Here is a 19,215-nt window from a genome sequence, read left to right on the forward strand (position 1 = left end):
TACTGCCAGGTGCTGGGGGTTTGTATAGAGGAGATGGGATAGTAAAGAGCACATTTCTGCCCCTGTTGAGTTTATATTCTAGTGGTAGCTTCTTAGGGTGGTGAGATAAGGACATTTAAGCAGAGACCCAAAGGATATAAAGAAACCAGCTTTTTCAAGATGTGGGGACAGAAAGAATAGCAAGTCCAGAGGCCTGGAGGCTGACCTGAGCTTCATGTGTCAGAGGAACAGGAAGGTGGAGTTGGGGCTCAGTGAGCAGAGGAAGAGGTTGGTAAGTAAGGTAAGAGCCCTGGAAGGGGCCAGATCGTACTGGGCTTGCCTGGCCTTAGTAAGGATTTGGGTTTTATTCTAAGTGCAGCACTGATGGGCTTAAAGTAGAGGAGAGAAGGACATGGTGGCTATTTGTGTGTTTGTTATTTTTGTGACATTATTATTATTATTATTATTTTAAAGCTATTTGAGAGAGTGCGTGCGTGCGCATGAGTCGGGTGGGACTGAGGGGGAGAGAGAATCCTCAAGCAGACTCCCTGCTGAGCAAGGAGCCACAGGCTGGGCTCGATCCCAGGACCCTGAGATCATGACCTGAGCTGAAATCAAGAGTCAGTTGCTTAACTGACTGAGCCACCCAGGCATCCCAGTGACATTATTTTGAAAGTGTCACAATGGCCTCCTACATGAAGAATGAATATCGTGGGGAGACAGAGTGGAAACAGGGAGTCCTGTCAGGGATAGTTGTGATATGCTGAGGGTCACAGTAAGGTGCTGAATATTGCACTGCAGGTTTGCACCCATAGATCCAAAGTTAGAACTTTGAAAGAGAGATGATCTATATAATTCATCCTTTGATCACAACCTGAGATGGATTCCTTGTATAATGGAAATATATTTCTTTTTTCTTAAATGTTTTTTAAAAGATTTTATTTATTTATTTTAGAGGTAGAGAGAGAGAGAGCGTGTGAGTGGGGGGAGGAGCAGAGGGAGAGGGACAAGCAGACTCCATGCTGAGTGCAGAGTCTGACGTGGGGCTCCATCCCATGTCCCTGAGATCATGACCTGAGCTGAAATCAAGAGTTGGCCGCTTAACCAACTGAGCCATCCAGGGTCCCTGGAAATATATTTCAATTAAAAATTTACCTCATAAGAGGCTAGGGGGTGAGGGAGGGAAAGAGTTCCCTCAGAAGAATATGTTTTATTGCACTTACTTCATTTTATTATTCTAAATGTTAAGCTTGTAATCTGGGTTTCTGTAGATTTGTCAGCATCACCTCAGAAATTCCTGAGCCCTGCCAGAGCCTGCTCCACTGTGGCTGGGTTATGGGTTCTTCTCGGAATTCCCATCTCCAAGGGGAGGTCCAGTAGCATTAAGAGCAGACATCAGAGGAGAGAACTTTCAGACTGCCGGGGTTGGTTGGTATTCAAGTCCTCCTGCATCTGGATGCTCCTGCTTGTAACCCAAATCGACTGTGCTGGTATCCATCCCCTGAGGTCTGTCATTTTGTTGTGTATGGTTCAAGTCCCTCCTAGAAAAGGTTTAAAATTTGGGGGATATTAAGTTGAGTGAAAGTTTATTAGGAGTGGGTGAGAGACAGAAAAGGAAGATAAAGAGGAAACAAAGAGGTAAAGAAAAGGAAACAAAAGTAAAGAGGTTTATAATGAATTTCTCAGATGAGGAATTCTTAGTTTAACCTATTTATTGAGTTAGTTCTTAAAGAACCCACTTTTGGAACCTCAACACTTCAGATTATCTTTGATCTGGAAAAAAAAACCATCCTCCCTACTGCCCCCTTTGAGAAAAATCATTCTTGAGTTGAAGAGAATATCATTTCAGAATTACTTGACACATACAATTCTGATCATAAACTAGCAGTGGGTTAGCAAGGATTTAGGCTTTATTTGAGTGGAGGAAAGTTGGCGTGACTGCTTGTCCCTTTCTCTGGGCTTTGAATGCAGCCCTTTGTCTTGCTCTTCTCCCTTTTGTTCCTTGCAAACATAGATTTTACTGTGTTCTTCTGAGATTAGGGAGTGTCCTGTGGTAGGGAAGCACATTTGGTAACATGAGAAGGGGAAGCAGCACACACCCTCCCAAGGGTACACCTGTGCGGCTGTTGGCATTCTGTAACAGAGTGAAGTTAATGAGAAGCACAATTAGTTTTCTGAGTGTTGAACAAAACACACCTGAGTCTAGACTTTTTTTTTTTGAGTGAGATTTATTGACAAAGTTGGAGATACTCATTTATTCCGTCTTGTGATAATTTTCTTTTGCTTCTACTAGGAATACAATGAACTGTTTTTTTGTTTTTTGTGGGTTTTGGGGGCCATTTTTGTTATCTTTTACACCAAGTCACATAAAGTCAGTTTCACCTACTTGCCTTTTTTTCCTGGAATTTACAGCAGGAGCAAATGTGTAAAATTGCACCAAATCAAGTTGTAAAAATCAAAACTGTATTAATGCTGCTAGTTTGCTTTGAGGGCAAGCCCTGGGGATAGAGCTACCCATCAGATTCTTTGTTAATGCACCATTTAACGAATTGGTCTTAATTTATGATTTGGAGAAAATGGTTGAGTAGTTCCAGTAGTAGTGATTTTGGCCTTAGATTACAGTCAGTCTTGGTTTTTCTTTTATCAATATTTTTTAGATTTATACTTTAGATTTAACTTTTATTTACATAGTGAGAGATTTGGCACCTGGACTTTTCTGTCTAAAAGGTGGTTGTCAAGTTGGGAAAGTGAAGAATGACAGTCTCTTTAAATGTAAAACTTACATTGTTTTTGTGGAGAAAGATTATGATGAAACTTTATTACATATGAAGTGGGTGAAATTATTCTACAACAGTAATCTGGACATAGACTATCCTGGGCCATAGGTTATGCACATTACATAGTTTTGTGAATAGCCTGGAAAGTATAGACAGTGATCTATGTCCTCAAGGTGTGAAGAAAGATTTTTAAGATGCACTGCTCTTCCTCTTCCTCCTTCTTCCTCAGTAGGTAGATGGTGATAATAGCAACTTATTTCAAGATAAGTAGTGCAAATACAGATTTCAGTCAGAAATTTTCTTTTGAGTATAGGGTGCAGACTGGGATTGGGGAAATGGTGATATAAAATAAAATGTATGTTTTTATTTTGATATAATAATCTCAAGAAGGTAAACTTTAAGAGGAATGGGTTTCCTTCAGTTAGATTCATTGAATGTAGAAGTTTAACTTTGGAATCTTTTAAAGTCCTGAGTATCTTGTGCTTCCATTTCCTCCCATTTCCTGTGTAAGAAAACCTCATGCGTTGAAATTTAAAATTACAGTCCAAAAATAAGATTTTTGTTATATACCTGAACTTACAAATTTTTTGAAGTTCTGTCTGAACACTTTTTTTTTTTTTTTAAAGATTTTATTTATTTATTTGACAGAGAGAGAGACAGCGAGAGAGGGAACACAAGCAGGGGGAGTGGGAGGGGGAGAAGCAGGCTTCCCATGGAGCAGGGAGCCCAATGTGGGGCTTGATCTCAAGACCCTGGGATCATGACCTCAGCCGAAGGCAGATGCTTAATGACTGAGCCACCCAGGTGCCCTCTGTCTGAACACTTTATCAAAAGTAAATGAACACATACAAGAAATATTTGTAAAGATAATGTTTAATTTTTGTAAATTTATTGTATTCATTACTTCTCTAAATTTAGAAAAGAGAATTGCTATAAAACTTTTTTTCACAAGACAGGAAAATATTAAACTTGAAATATAATATTAATTTTGATTATAGATATATTTGTTTCTAAACAAGAGCCTGAATCAATCCATGTTTTATTTTTTTGAATACCTTGCACTTATTTCTGATGAAGAACAAGTTAGTATTTACAGCCCTTTCTCCTTTCAATATGTTATGAAGACAATTTTGTGTGTTTATCCATATGCATTTGTTATGATTGTCCATATTCTTTTAAAGTATTGAGTATGTGTTTTCAATAGCGTATAATATGATTGTGTCTATTCTCATTTTAAACTAACATACCTTGGAGGAAATAAAATGTGAAATATCTCCATATCGCTGATGAAAATTAAATTAATTTTAAACTTGACAGCTCACTTTTGATTTTTTTTTTTTTTTTTTGGAGTCAGTTCTGTCATTTACCAGTTATGTGCATTGGACAAATCACTCATTCTCCTGACCCTGAGTTTTCTCATCTGATGAAGCTTAACCTAGACCTTTCATAAAAGCTAGTTGCAGGTACACTGTAGATGTGAATATGAAAGACAGAACCTTGGGACACCTGGGTGGCTCAGATGGTTGAGCATCTGCCTTCAGCTCGGGTCATGATCCCAGGGTCCTGGGATCGAGCCCCACATCGGGCTCTGTGCTCGGCAGGGAGCCTGCTTCTCCCTCTGCCTGCCTGTCTGCCTACTTGTGATCTCTCTCTCTCTGTCAAATAAATAAATAAAATCTTAAAAAAAAAAAAAAGACAGAACCTTAAAACTCTTAGAATATAAAATAGAATGCCTTTATGCCCCAGATTAGGAAAATATATATATTTTTTAAACCAAAGATCAAAGCAGTCCCATAAAGGCAAAAATGAACAAATTGGATTATGGATTAAGATTAAGGATTTATGTTTATCAAAAGATACCCTTAAGAAGGTTGGAGGGCAAGTTACAGGGTAAGAGAAGATATTTGATACATGCACACATATACATATAGATATTTACAAATATATATACACACATCCAAGAATAACCAGACTATATAAAGAATCCCTATACATTAGTAAGAAAAAGACCAACAGGGTGCCTGGGTGGCTTACTCGGTTAAGCGTCTGCCTTTGGCTCAGTTCATGATCCCAGGGTCCTGGGATTGAGTCCTGCGTCGGGCTCCCTACTCCTCAGGGAGTCTGCTTCTCCCTTTGCCCCTCCTCACACGTGTTCTCTCAATCGCTCTCTCTCTCAAATAAATAAATAAAATCTTAAAAAAAAGAAAAAGACCAACAGTGCAATAGTAGAATGGGTAAGAGACTTGAATAAACACTTTATAAAAGGGGGTATTCATAGAGTCAGTGAATATGTGACAAAGTTTCTTTAGAAATTAAGAAAATGCAAATAAAATCTACCATTACACAACCTATAAGAAAGACTAAAATTTAAATGATCGACAATACAAAATGACGATGAAGATGGGGAGCAACAGGAACTCTGCATACATTGCTGGTGGGACTGTGAAATGGTACAACCACTTTGACAAACATTTAGTAATAACTGTTAAATTTGATCTATACATATCTGATGTCCCAATAATTTCACTGTTAGGAGTGTCTGTAGATATGTGTTTATTTTAGAGAACTGTGTGCTTGGATGCAGCAGAAAATGCACACAACGACATTAATAGCAGTGTTATTTGCAAAAGCCAAAAATCAGAAAAAAAACAAGTGAGCACTAAATGGTCCCCCATTTATTAATAAATATTTGTATGGAGTACTGAGTAGGAATGAACATCAGTGAACTTCAGATATATAGACCATCATATTTGAATCTCAAAAAAATATTGAGTGAAACACAAAAAATAAGCCTCAAAGAAGATATGTATATATGGGTAATTATATTTCCATACATTTCAAAAACCCTAGGTGCTAGGGATGCATATCCAGGCATAAAACCATAAACCCCAGCAAGGAAATGCATACCATAAATGCTGTGATAGTGGTTACCTTTTGGGCAAGAGAGAGATGTGTTTAGAGGGCACTTGGAGGTACTCCGATGTTTGCTTTATAATAATTCACAGTTACATATTTGTAATTATGCATTTATTAATGTGTGCTATCTATATTTTGCAATTAATTTTTTAAAGTTTATCTTAAAAAAATTAAAAGTTTCTAAAGGTGAATAAATTCCAGCTATAAATCATGACTTAATTAATAACTTTGTCCCTTCTAATTTTTAATCATATGCATATGTTTTTGGTCTTATTGTTTACTGATCATTTCACTGTTAGTAATTAAGTGTTTAAATACTGTTGGAAAAGAGTAGTGTGCTGAACAACCTCATACAGGAACATAAACATTGATAATGCATATCTCTTTTCAACTTCATGTTCAGTGATAACATGTTGGTAAGCTCAAATTAGCTGTGGTGGGTATAGTTACATCATGGAAATAGGCAAGAGCTACAAATCAAGGTTTTCTCCACTTTCCCAGAAAACTGATTGTTAAACATTTACTAGCACACCACTCCTCTATTTGCCATATTGTGTGAGGGGTATTTAAAGAAAATCATACTGACTAAACAAATATTTGCTTATTTTTTATCATATTAATATAAGCATTATTTGAACTTCTAGTTATTTTGCTTCTATGTGTCTCAATTTTACTTTTAAAATTGAGAAGTGAGTAGTATCAACTAAAAATAAGTTAATAAAAGTACAGTATTTGGTATAAAAGTACAGTATTTGGTATAAAAGTACTGTTTGATATAATGCTCAATAAATTTTGTTGTTTAAAAAAATCATATCAATAAGGTGAATATTTAGAAGAATACAAGCATTTCCCTTAATCTGAATCTTCACAGTTCTTTTACACATTTGTTAAAGAAATGCTGAGAAATTCTTCACTTGTATTCTGTTGGAATATCAAAGCTAAATGACTACCTGGAATATTTTCTGGATATTTTATTTTATTATTGTATTTTTAGGTGATTCCTCCTCGGGAATGGAAGCCAAGACAGTGCTATGATGACATTGATAATTTGCTTATTCCAGCACCGATTCAGCAGATGGTCACAGGGCAGTCAGGACTGTTCACGCAATACAACATCCAGAAAAAAGCCATGACAGTGAAGGAGTTCAGGCAGCTGGCTAACAGTGGCAAGTGAGTGCATGCAGTTTGCTATTTTTACTGTTTTTGAAGATATACGTGAACATGGTAAGAAATCAAGTAGACAGAGGAGCTTTGTGATGAAAAGTAGGAGTCTCCTGCACATCTTCTTTCAGTTTTCATTTAACTGTTTCTGTTTTCTGTTCTTCAGGTGGTTGCTTACATTTAGTTTACTGCTAAGGAAATTATTTCTCATTTTATCATCTTGTTCATATCTATAAATGTTTTTTTCTTTTAGTTGCCATGAGTGTTTTTGATTTTACACATGATTCATATTTGTTAGGCAAATTTTCTTTGTGTGACAGTGTTTAAGTCTTTTTTTTTTTTTTTTTTTAGCTCTGAGGTAGACTTTTATTTTTTTCTTGGCTGATAGGACTCTTCACACCCATGCTCCTCCCAGCACCTTTTATCCTGCCCACGCAGTGGCAGCGTAGTCCAAAAGGTGTCATGGCCATAGCGGTTGGGGAGTCACTTCACATTTCAGGCTGGAGGAGTGAAGGGCTTGGGGATACTCCCTACCAACAAACCTTTACCAGCAAGAGACCAAGACATCGCAACCCCCAAGCCTGCATCCTGGCAGGAGGTGGTAATGGCTCTTTCCAGCTCTCCACACCTGAGAGGAACAGGACCAGACAGGGTAAACCACAGGCCCCCAGCTCCAGTGATGGTAGCTCCCAACCCTGGCGCCTGCCCAAGGCACAGCCCCAGCTCCCATCACAGGGCAGGAGAGGTGTCTCCTCCTCCGTGGTGCTCGATGTCAGATGGAGCCCTCCACACTGGTCAGGGCAGAGGCAAAGTGGGGAGCAGCAGCAGTGGCAGAAAAGGAGCAGGCACTGAGACTGATGGGTTGTTGGCCAGCAGCATGGGGCCAAAGGCTCTCCTGAAGTCAGGGCAGGCTGTCTGTCCTTGCAGCTCTGGGGCTGGCCACTACGTGGGTGTAGTTGGCTGTAACACAGGTACTTGGGCACTTTTCTTTCTGGATGGTAGCTGATAACTTGTCTTTGGCTGCTCTCCACTCCTTGGCATCAAAATACCAGATAGTGATAGCATGCCTGGTGGTATAGGCTGGTTCCACCTCTTGGGGGTTCTGCTGATCAGACCAGAAAATGAGCAGCCCATCAAAGAGTGGCTCGATGTTGGTTACCACAGGCCAGCCCTCAGGGGAGATCTGCAGCAGGCCTCCATGCACCTTGATGTCCCAGTTCTGATTCAGGTAATAGATAGAGGTGATGCAGTGCCCATTGCTGTGGAGATTGTCCATATGCCTTATGTGCCCCAGCCTGTTGCCTGAGTAAGACACCACCATGGCCTTGGTGCGCCCATTGTTGACATAGCCACCCAGCACCCAGTGCAGTGGCAGATTACAGCATCCACATGGACCATGAGGAGCCCAGTGCTTCAGCAGCTGGCCTCATGGCCTTCTACTGAGGCTGTCTGGCCCTGTAGATGCTGCGTGGTGGGATAGCCTGCTGGCTCACTAGCTGTCTGTCACGCCTGTGCCAACTCTGCTTCAGGGCCTCTACCCTGGCCAGCACGTGGCCACCCAGTGCCGTCCTCAGGAAGCTGTCCCTGACACGGATGCCATAGTATTGCATGCAGAGCACAGTACGGTCTGGGGCCAGGCACTTGGGTGCAGCAGGTGGCACCTCCTCCTTCAGCCACACCCTAGCCTCACCATTGCCACTGCTGCAGCCCATGCTGCCCTCCCCTTTGGCCTCTGCCTCCTGGTTCTCCTGCCTGTCCCAAGGGCCGCTTGCTTGGGTGCAGAGGCATCCCCACCATCCTCTGTTCATTTCCATTTGGGAACCTCAGGCCTGGCACCCTGGGACATCAGCTCCTAGCACACCTTGGTGACTAGTGCTGCAACATCTTCACTCTGCAGCAGCTGCAGCTCAGCACCATCCTGCCCACCGAAGCCCTACCACAGGGCGCTGGCTGTAGTGGAAGTGGCTGTGGCCCTGGGGGTCCCACTCCCCGCAGAGGCCTCACCAGGTGTTCCTGGTCTGTCGTGGGAGGGTAGCAGGGGACAGCGCAGGTAACTCTCTATCCCGATCCTGGCCCAGCCAGGATCCAAGGGCTGTGACACGGGATCTGGCAACTAAGGGAGCCTGACTTAGGGCCTGTGGCTGGCACAGGCTGTCCATGGCAGTAATGTCTTCATCCCCTGGGTATGGAGGGTACGGCCCAGGCCCATTATCCACCCTCCTCTGCCTCCTCCATTTGATGCAGCTGGGGCTGGGCAGCTGTGCCTTGCATGGGGCAGGGTGAGGCAGGGCAGGCAGCAGAGGCTCTTCTCGCACCTTGGGTGTGTTCACTGGTCCCCAAGTCCCCTGCTGCCCCTAGGGGCTTAGGAAAAGACCTGTCAGGGTGGTGAGCTTTTTCCTTTGCCCTCCACACCATCAGTTGTGCCAGCCACCAGTGCTGCAAAGCACACCATACCCCTGACGATGTTTAGGTCTCAAATGATACATTATATATTTAGAAGATGAGTAATTTGAACAGGAAACCCTGAACGACTTGAAGGGCCACCATTATTGTATTAGCATTATTGTAATTATACCTATTGCTGTGTAACAAATTACCCCAAACCTTATAGCTTAAATCAACAAGCATTTAATATCTCAGTTTCTGTAGGTTAGGAATTTGGGAGTGGCTTAGCTGGGTGGCTGTGGCTTAGGGCCTCTCATCTTGCAGTCAGGATGTCAGGTGGGGCCGTTATCATCTGAAGGCTTGACTGTGACTGGAAGATCCTTTTCTAAGATTGTTCCCCTTACATGGCTGTTGGCTAGAATCCTGAGTTCCTTGCCACATGGACTGCTTCTCATATTGTGGCAGCTGGCTTTTTCCAGAGCAAGTGATCCAAGAGAGTAACCAAGATGGAAGCCATGGTATCTCTTCATGATCTGTTTCTTGACTTCTGCCATATTCCATTTGTTACAAGCCAGTTGCAAAGTGCAGCCCATAGTCAGGGGGATGAGAATTAAGCTCTACTTTTTGAAGGGAGGAGTATTAAAGAATTTGTGTATATATTTAGAAACTATCACAGTTATTATAAATTACCTTTCTTTTTAAAGATTTATTTACTTATTTTAGAGAGAGAGCGAGTGCAAGTGCATGAGTCGGGGCAGGGGCAGAGGGAGAGGGAGAGAGAGGGGGAGAGAAGCAGACTCCCCACTGAACGCAGAGCCCGACATGGGGCTTGATTCCAGGACTCCAAGTTCATGACCTGGGCCAAAACCAAGAGTCAGATGCTTAACTGACTGAGCCACCCAGGCACCCTTTTAAATTACCTTTTTTAAAAAAGTTTCTGATATGGTAGTTAAGGCCCAAGACCAAAACATTAATTTGAAAAAAAATTAAAACCCCAAATCAACCAACCAATCAGCTGATCAAAAAACTTCACCATCTAAATTCTCTGGGTAGGTGCATGTGAAATTGAGCTCTTTGGATGAATTTAGTTGATATCTTTTTAAAATTTTAAATTTATATTTGACATAGTCAGTACTTGATGGTGCTTGAAGAATCTTAATTCTGTATGTAAAGTTCCAGCTATGGAGCACTGTGTCTATTCCAAAGGAATTGAAAGTTTTATATTTCTTCTTCTTTTTTTTTTGACTTTTACAAACTGTTTATTTTCTGGCAAACTTATTTCCATTTTGTTTGCCTTTGTGGAAGAGCAGGTTAAGACCACTCAGTGGTTGTTCTACCCATTCAGTGGCCTGAGCAGTGGGAAATGTAGACCAGTCTTCAGTGGTTGGCTGGGCACTCCAGTCTTCAGTAGAGGACTGCTGAATAGGCACAGAGGGCCCCTGCTCGCCTTCAGACCAGTCTGCGACTTCAGGTTGAGTAGCAGTGAACTCAGGAGCTGGAGCCATCCATTCATTCAGAAATTCCTCCTGGGTCACAGCCTTTTCAGCAGCGGCCTGCTCTTCCTTTTCAATCTCTTCAGGATCTCTGTAGAAGTAGAGATCAGCATGACCTCCCATGGGTGTTCACAGGAAATGGTGCCACACATGTGCAGAACTTCCCTGGCCAGCACCCACCATATCAGACCCACTGAGTGAGCTCCCTTGTTGTAAGAGATGGCAATGTCCACATAGTACAGAGGAGAGTCTGTGTTACACAGAGCAATGGTAGGCAGGTTAACATAAGATGCCTCTGTAAGAGGCTGGTGATCAGCCCTGGGATCAGTAACCGCCAGAAGTCTCGGCTCCCAGAAGGCTGCCTGGCTCTGGTTAGTGAAGATTCCAGGAGTGAAGCGGCCGGCAGTAGGAGTAACTCCAGGAGCAGTAGCAAATTTCAGCACAGCTCGCTGGCCACTATTCCTGGACGATGTGACAGTGACATCAGCTGGGTTTTCAATGGCAGCAATGGGACAAGCTGCCAGCAGAAGCTTCTCCCACTTTCTCTTCAGATTTATGATTAGATACCATCACTTTTCTTTTTGTAGATGTACTGTTCCATTTGGAAGTCAAGGTTAGTGCCACCTAAGTGGGTTCCTGCTGCAAGGAATCTGAGGACATCCTCCTCCTTCATTTGCAGGACATCGAGGGCTCCGGACATTAGTTTCCTTTTAAGTTATGAAAGGAACGCAAAACAACGCCATATGAACCCTTCCCTGGGTAGTGCAGAAAAGGCTCTTTTTTTTTATTATTATTATTAACATATAATGTATTATTTGTTTCAGGGGTACAGGTCTGTGATTCATCAGTCTTACACAATACACAGTGCTCCCCACAACACATACCCTCCCCAATGTCCATCACCGAGCCACCCCATCCCTTCCACCCCCCTCCACTCCAGCAACCCTCAGTTTGTTTCCTGAGAGTCTCTTATGGTTTGTCTCCCTCTCTGCTTTTGTCTTGTTTCATTTTTCCCTACCTTTCCCTATGATCCTGTGCCTTGTTTCTCAAATTCCACATATCTATCAGTGAGATCATATGATAATTGTCTTTCTCCGATTGACTTATTTCGCTTATCCTCTAGTTCCAGCCACATCATTGTAAATGGCAGGATTTCATGATGGCTGTGTAATATTCCACTGTATATATATACCACATCTTCCTTATCCATTTAACTGTTGATGGACATCTGGGCTCTTTCCATAGTTTGGCTGTTGTGGACACTGCTGCTATAGACATTGGAGTGCACGTGCCCCTTCGGATCACTGCATTTTTATCTTTGGGGTAAATACCCAGTAGTGCAATTGCTGGGTCATAGGGTAGCTCTATTTTCAACTTTTTGAGGAACCTCCATCCTGTTTTCCAGAGTGGCTGCAGCAGCTTGCATTCCCACCAACAGTGTAGGAGGGTTCCCCTTTCTCCACATCCTTGCCAACATCTATCGTTTCCTGACGTATTAATTTTAGCCATTCTGACTGGTGTGAGGTGGTATCTCATTGAGGTTTTGATTTGGATTTCCCTGATGCCAAGCGATATTGAGCACTTTTTCATGTGTCTGTTGGCCATTTGGATGTCTTCTTTGAAGAAATGTCTGTTCATGTCTTCTGCCCGTTTCTTGATTGGATTATTTGTTCCTTGGGTGTTAAGTTTGATAAGTTCTTTATAGATTTTGGATACTAGCCCTTTATCTGATATGTCATTTGCAAATATCTTCTCCCATTCTCTCCAGTCGTCTTTTGGTTTTGTTGACTGTTTCTTTTGCTGTGCAAAAGCTTTTTATCTTGATGAAGTCCCAATAGTTCACTTTTGCCCTTGCTTTCCTTGCCTTTGGCGATGTGTCTAGGAAGAAGTTTCTGTGGTTGAGGTCGAAGAGGTTACCGCCTGTGTTCTCCTCTAGGATTTTGATGGATTCCCGTCTCACACTGAGGTCTTTCATCCATTTTGAGTCTATTTTTTTGTATGGTGTAAGGAAATGGTCCAGTTTCATTCTGCTGCATGTGGCTGTTCAGTTTTCCCAACACCATTTGTTGAAGAGACTGTCCTTTTTCCATTGGATATTGTTTCCTGCTTTGTCAAAGATTAGTTGACCATAGAGTTGAAGGTCCATTTCTGAGTTCTCTATTCTGTTCCATTGATCTGTGTGTCTGTTTTGTGCCAGTACCATACTCTCTTGATGATGACAGCTTTGTAAAAAAAAAAAAAAAAAAAACTTTGTGAAGTCTGGAATTGTGATGCCACCAGCTTTGCTTTTCTTTTTCAATATTCCTCTGGCTCTTCGGGGTCTTTTCTGGTTCCATATAAATTTTAGGATTATTTGTTCCATTTCTGTGAAAAAAGTGGATGGTATTTTGATAGGGATTGCACTGAATGTGTAGATTGCTCTAGGTATCATAGACATCTTCACAATATTTGTTCTTCCAATCCACGAGCAGGAACATTTTTCCATTTCTTTGTGTCTTCCTCAGTTTCTTTCTGGAGTATTCTATAGTTTTCTGAGTACAGATTCTTTGCCTCTTTGGTTAGATTTATTCCTAGGTTCTTATGGTTTTGGGTGCAATTGTAAATGGGATCGACTCCTTAATTTCTCTTTCTTCTGTCTTGGTGGTGGTGTATAGAAATGCCACTGATTTCTGTGCATTGATTTTATATCCTGCCACTTGACTGAATTCCTGTATGAGTTCTAGCAGTTTTGGGGTGGAGTCTTTTGGGTTTTCCACATAAAGTATCATATCATCTGCAAAGAGTGAAGATTGCACTTCTTTGCTGATTCGGATGCCTTTTATTTCTTTCTGTTGTCTTGATTGCTGTGGCTAGGGCTTCTAATACTATGTTGAACAGCAGTGGTGATAGTGGACATCCCTGCCATGTTCCTGATCTTAGGGGGAAAGCTCTCAGTTTCTCCCCATTGAGAATGATACTCACTGTGGGTTTTTCATAGATGGCTTTTATGATATTGAGGTATGTACCCTCTGTCCCTACACTGTGAAGAGTTTTAGTCAAGAAAGGATGCTGTACTTTGTCAAATGCTTTTTCTGCATCTATTGAGAGGATCATATGATTCTTGTCCTTTCTTTTGTTAATGTATTGTACCACGTTGATTGATTTGCGGATGTTGAACCAACCTTGCAGCCCAGGGATAAATCCCACTTGGTTGTGGTGAATAATCCTTTTAATGTACTGTTGGATCCTATTGGCTAGTATTTTGGTGAGAATTTTTGCATCCATGTTCATCAGGGATATTGGTCTGTAATTCTCCTTTTTGATGGGGTCTTTGTCTGGTTTGGGGATCAAGGTAATGCTGGCCTCATAAAATGAGTTTGGAAGTTTTCCTTCCTTTTCTATTTTTTGGAACAGTTTCAGAAGAATAGGTATTAATTCTTCTTGGAATGTTTGGTAGAATTCTCCTGGGAAGCCATCTGGCCCTGGGCTCTTGTTTGTTGGGAGATTTTTGATTACTGCTTCAATTTCCTTGCTGGTTATGGGCCTGTTCATGCTTTCTATTTCTTCCTAGTTCAGTTTTGGTAGTTTATAAGACTCTAGGAGTACATCCATTTCTTCCAGATTGTCTAATTTGCTGGCATATAGTTGCTTATAATACGTTCTTATAATTGTTTGTATTTCTTTGGTGTTGGTTGTGATCTCTCCTCTTTCATTCATGATTTTATTTATTTGGGTCCTTTCTCTTTTCTTTTTGGTAAGTCTGGCTTATCAATCTTATTAATTCTGTCAAAGAACTAGCTCCTAGTTCCGTTGATCTGTTCTACTGTTCTTTTGGATTCTATTTCATTGATTTCTGCTCTTATCTTTATTATTTCTCTTCTTCTGGGTGTAGGCTTTATTTGCTGTTCTTTGTCCAGCTCCTTTAGGTGTAGGGTTAGGTTGTGTATTTGAGATCTTTCTTGTTTCTTGAGAAAGGCTTGTATTGCTATATACTTCCCTCTTAGGACTGCCTTTGCTGCATCCCAAAGATTTTGAACAGTTGTTGCATGCCAAAGTTTTAAAGAAAGAAAAAGTTATATATATACAAAAAGAAGGTTAAATACAAGGAAGAGGTGGCATACAACTGTAAAAATGGAAATTAAAAAAAAGATTTTGAAAAAGGAATTGATAAGAAGTTGTTTGAAAAAAGAAAAAAGAAAAAAGAGAGAATGTGATTAGGCGGGTGAATAGAATAGAGCCATACACTAGATTTAGGGCATATTTTGGTTCTTTAGAAGAAACTGCATCCCATAATTTTAAAGAAAGAAAAACTTTTATATATATGTATACATACACACACACACACACGCACAAAAATAAGGTTAAATACAATGAAGGGATAGAATATGACTATAATAATGAAAATTAAAAAGGATTTTAAAAACAGATTTGATATGAAGTTGGTTGAAAGAAGAAAGGAGAAAAATTAAAAAAAAATAAAGAAAATTAAAAAAAATTGCAGTTGAAAGACTAAAGAATCATGGGGAAAAAGCCATGAATTCTATGTGCTGTATTTTCCTAGCGCTGGAGTTTTGCAGTTCTCATTGATCCGTAAACTTGGTCTTGGCTGGATATTCTTGCTGATCTTCTCGGGGAGGGGCCTGTTGCATTGATTCTTGAATGTCTTTGCCCCAGGTGGAATTGCACTGTCCTTGCCAGGGGCCAGGCTAAGGAATCTGCTTTGGTTTGCTCTCTGTAGCTTTTGTTCCCTGAAGCTTTCTGCACAGCTTTAGAGTATGCGAATGAAAATGACAGCCTCCCAGTCTCTGGCCCTAGAGGGGCAGAGAGCTTGGGGCCCTACTTCTCAGTGAGTGCTCAGAGAAAAGCAGTCAATCATTCCTGTCTCCGTGGTCTCTGTCCGCACTCTGTGCTCACCCAGCCTGTGTCTGAGCATTTATATTTTTGGCACAGGGCCCCATTTGGAGTCTCCAAACCCAGCAGATTCCTGCAGCACGCTCCTGTGCCACTCCTCCCGGGGGAAGAAGGGGAGTCTCCCTGGTTTTGCTGCTTGTCGGGACCCAGGAACCCAACTATGCCGAAGATCACAGTTTATGACAACCCCGAGCTGAGAGCCCACTCCTTGGCTCTCTCTTTGCAGCCGGCTTCCCTGCTCCGATACCTGGGAGCTCTGTCGCCCTCAGGCACCCCCAGTTTTCCTGTGACCCTGAGGGTCCTGAGACCACTGTCCCAGGAAGGGTTCCACCCCCTGGTTAGCCACCAGAGTGACATCCATCACTGGAGTGGACTTCTACAAGTTCCAGTTTTGTGCTCCGCTGCTCTATCACTTGCCAGTAGCCGGCTGAGGGAGGCTCCCTCCCCGCTGCTGTCTATCTTCCCATATATCGCCTCAGATTTTCTTCTCTGCACGTCCTACCTTGCAGAAAGTGGTCGCTTTTCTGTTCATAGAATTGCTGCTATTCTTTTCTTTGATCTCTAGTTGAGTTCATAGGTGTTCAGAATGGTTTGATAGCTATCTAGCTGAATTCCTCAGACAGACGAAATTTAGGTCTCCTACTCCTCTGCCATCTTGGACTCACCCCAAAAGTTTTATATTTCATGTGAGTCCCTTGTTTTGAATTTTTTTTTTTAAAGATTTTATTTATTTATTTGAGAGAGAGAGAATGAGAGACAGAGAGCACGAGATGGAAGAGGGTCAGAGGGAGAAGCAGACCCCCTGCTGAGCAGGGAGCCTGATGCAGGACTCGATCCAGGGACTCCAGGATCATGACCTGAGCCGAAGGCAGTCGCTTAACCAACTGAGCCACCCAGGCGCCCATTTTGAATTTTTGATAGGCATTAGTAAAGCCTCATTGTTTTAGATCTCATTTATTGAGAATGTGAAACTTTTATCATAGACTGGACTGGTTTAGCATTCAAACACTTTAAGAACTCTTTTAGCCACTTATTAGTGTAATGCTATTGAAACAAGATTGTGGAAGCACGTTTACCCAACTTTTTTTTTTTTCTTTATAAATTTTTGTACTTTTTTTTAAGATTTTATTTTTCGACAGTATACATACATATACATACATATGATGGAATATTACTTAGCCATCAAAAAAGTCTTGTCATTCACAATGATGTGGATGGAGCTAGAGTGTATTATGCTAAGTGAAATAAGTTGGTCAGAGAAAGACAAATACCATATGATTTCACTCTTATGTGGAATTTAGGAAACAAAACTGATGAACATATGGGAAGGGGAAAAAAAAAAAAGAGGGAAGCAAACCATAAGAGACTCTTTATGATAGAGAACAAACTGAGGGTTGATGGAGGGAGGTGGGTGGGGGATGGGCTAGATGGGTGATGGGTATTAAGGAGGGCATTTGTTATGATGAGCACTGGGTGCTGTATGTAAGTGATGAATCACTGAATTCTACTTCTGAACCCAATATTACTCTATATGTAGACTAACTAGAATTTAAATAGAAATTTGGAGAGAAAAAAAATAAAATGAAGATTCCTAGGAAAAAAAATACCTTTGAAAATTCTTTTTATATTTCCTCTGCCAATTCCATGTGGGAAATTTATTTCAGATGTCCGTGAACTGGGTTTCTAAGCCTCAATCCAAGGCTCTTGCTTGTTCACTTACAGCTGTAGTCGGGTCGAGTAGTGTTCATAATGGTTATAGGATGGTCCTGAGATGGAGTTAATTTTCATGGGAGGCAGGAGGCATTCTCCTGTTTTTTTTGCTCATCTGTTTTCCTTCATTCAGTATATGCCCTTGCATAGGTGCACAGTGCATAATGTGCTTGGTGTAAACAGTAGACAGGATAACATGCTCATTTGGTTAATAACACAACTTAGTTCAAAGAAAATCTAGAGACCTCCAACATAGTTCTACTATAAAACTTTATTTTTTTAAAAGATTTTATTTATTTATTTATTTATTTATTTATTTATTTATTTATTTATTTATTTATTTGAGAGTGAGCGAGGGAGAAACAGCATGAGAGGGGAGAGGGTCAGAGGGAGAAGCAGGCTCCCCGCTGAGCCGGGAGCCCGATGTGGGACTCGATCCCAGGACCCTGGGATCATGACCTGAGCTGAAGGCAGTCGCTTAACCAACTGAGCCACCCAGGCGCCCCTATAAAACTTTAAATACTCTCTTGTATCACTTACATTACTGATCTATACTTTATTCTAGGCATGGAGCTATGTGCTTTACATAATTATGTAATGGAGTCCTCACAGTAATTCAACTGTTATTATCCCTGTTTTATAGAGGAATAACTGAGGTCCAGAGAAATTCAGTCTCTTGCCCAGGATTACATAGCTCATACATGGCAAAGCCTGGATTCAAAACTCTAGGCAGGCTGGTCTTGGAGACTCATCTCTTAACAATTGTAATACAGTGAATAAAAGGTTCTGGGAAAAAGGAATGGTTGGATTGCTTTTGAGAAAATTGATACTGGATTTGTGGGACAGCTGGGATTTTTTTTTTTTTTTTTAAGATTTTATTTATTTGACAGAGAGAGACACAGCGAGAAAGGGAACACAATCAGGGGGAGTGAGAGAAGGAGAAGCAGGCCTCCCGCTGAGCAGGGAGTCGGATGCGGGGCTCGATCCCAGGACCCTGGGATCATGACCTGAGCCGAAGGCAGATGCTTAACGACTGAGCCACCCAGGCGCCCTGGGACAGCTGTGACTGACAATCTATTAGGGATGGAATCTGTAGCCAGGTTTCATTAGAATTGGGCACCAACTGAGTGAACTGGTCACTTTTTTTTTTTTTCAAGTTTAGAATCATTATTCATTCAGTCAACAAATACTATATTCACAGATCTTAGAATTTAACCTCAGTAGCCAATACTGAACCATATGTTTCTTTTTTAGAGTTATAGGTAGTTAAAATTGATCATGATTGAGTAGTATATGGTGATAGATTCTTTGGGTCTCTTATAGTGAAACACAGGTTAGGACTTTAGTATTTAAAAATACAACAAATTTCTCTGTAAGGCATAATAAACAGTATGTCTGTTACCTTTGTCACGAGTATGACCTCTGGTTAGCTTGCCTAGAATTCTTATTACTATTGGAACCTACTAATTGAAGTGGTGGAATACAGTGGAGTTAATGATGCTTTCATGCCCATCCTTTTTATTTTTGGCTGTCCTGTTGAGATTCTTTTTTTGTTTGTTTTTTAACTCTTTTTATTTATTTATTTTTATTATTTTTTTATTATGTTATGTTAATCCCCATACATTACATCATTAGTTTTTGATGTAGTGTTCCATGATTCATTGTTTGCGTATAACACCCAGTGCTCCATGCAGAGCGTGCCCTCTTTAATACCCATCACTAGGCTAACCCATACCCCACCCCCCTCCCCTCTAGAACCCTCAGTTTGTTTCTCGGAGTCCATCGTCTCTCATGGTTCGTCTCCCCCTCCAATTCCGCCCCCTTCATTCTTCCCTTCCTGCTATCTTCTTCTTCTTCTTCTTCTTCTTCTTCTTCTTCTTCTTCTTCTTCTTCTTCTTCTTCTT

General features: G+C 41.2%; 1 protein-coding gene and 2 pseudogenes across 1 annotated transcript in view; 1 reads left to right on the forward strand and 2 right to left on the reverse strand.

Moving 5' to 3' along the window:
• Positions 1-19,215, forward strand: part of KDM4C (lysine demethylase 4C) — a 437,653-nt gene that overhangs the window by 804 nt on the left and 417,634 nt on the right. The window contains exon 2 of the mRNA XM_044920760.1: positions 6,667-6,842. Coding sequence (XP_044776695.1) covers positions 6,667-6,842 — 176 coding nt within the window. The remainder of the gene's footprint in view (positions 1-6,666; positions 6,843-19,215) is intronic.
• LOC110573829 lies at positions 7,776-8,992 on the reverse strand (annotated as a pseudogene).
• Positions 10,530-11,411, reverse strand: LOC110573830 (annotated as a pseudogene).

This window comes from Neomonachus schauinslandi, chromosome 13 (genome assembly GCF_002201575.2).
Source record: "Neomonachus schauinslandi chromosome 13, ASM220157v2, whole genome shotgun sequence".
NCBI classification, from domain to species: Eukaryota; Metazoa; Chordata; class Mammalia; order Carnivora; family Phocidae; genus Neomonachus; species Neomonachus schauinslandi.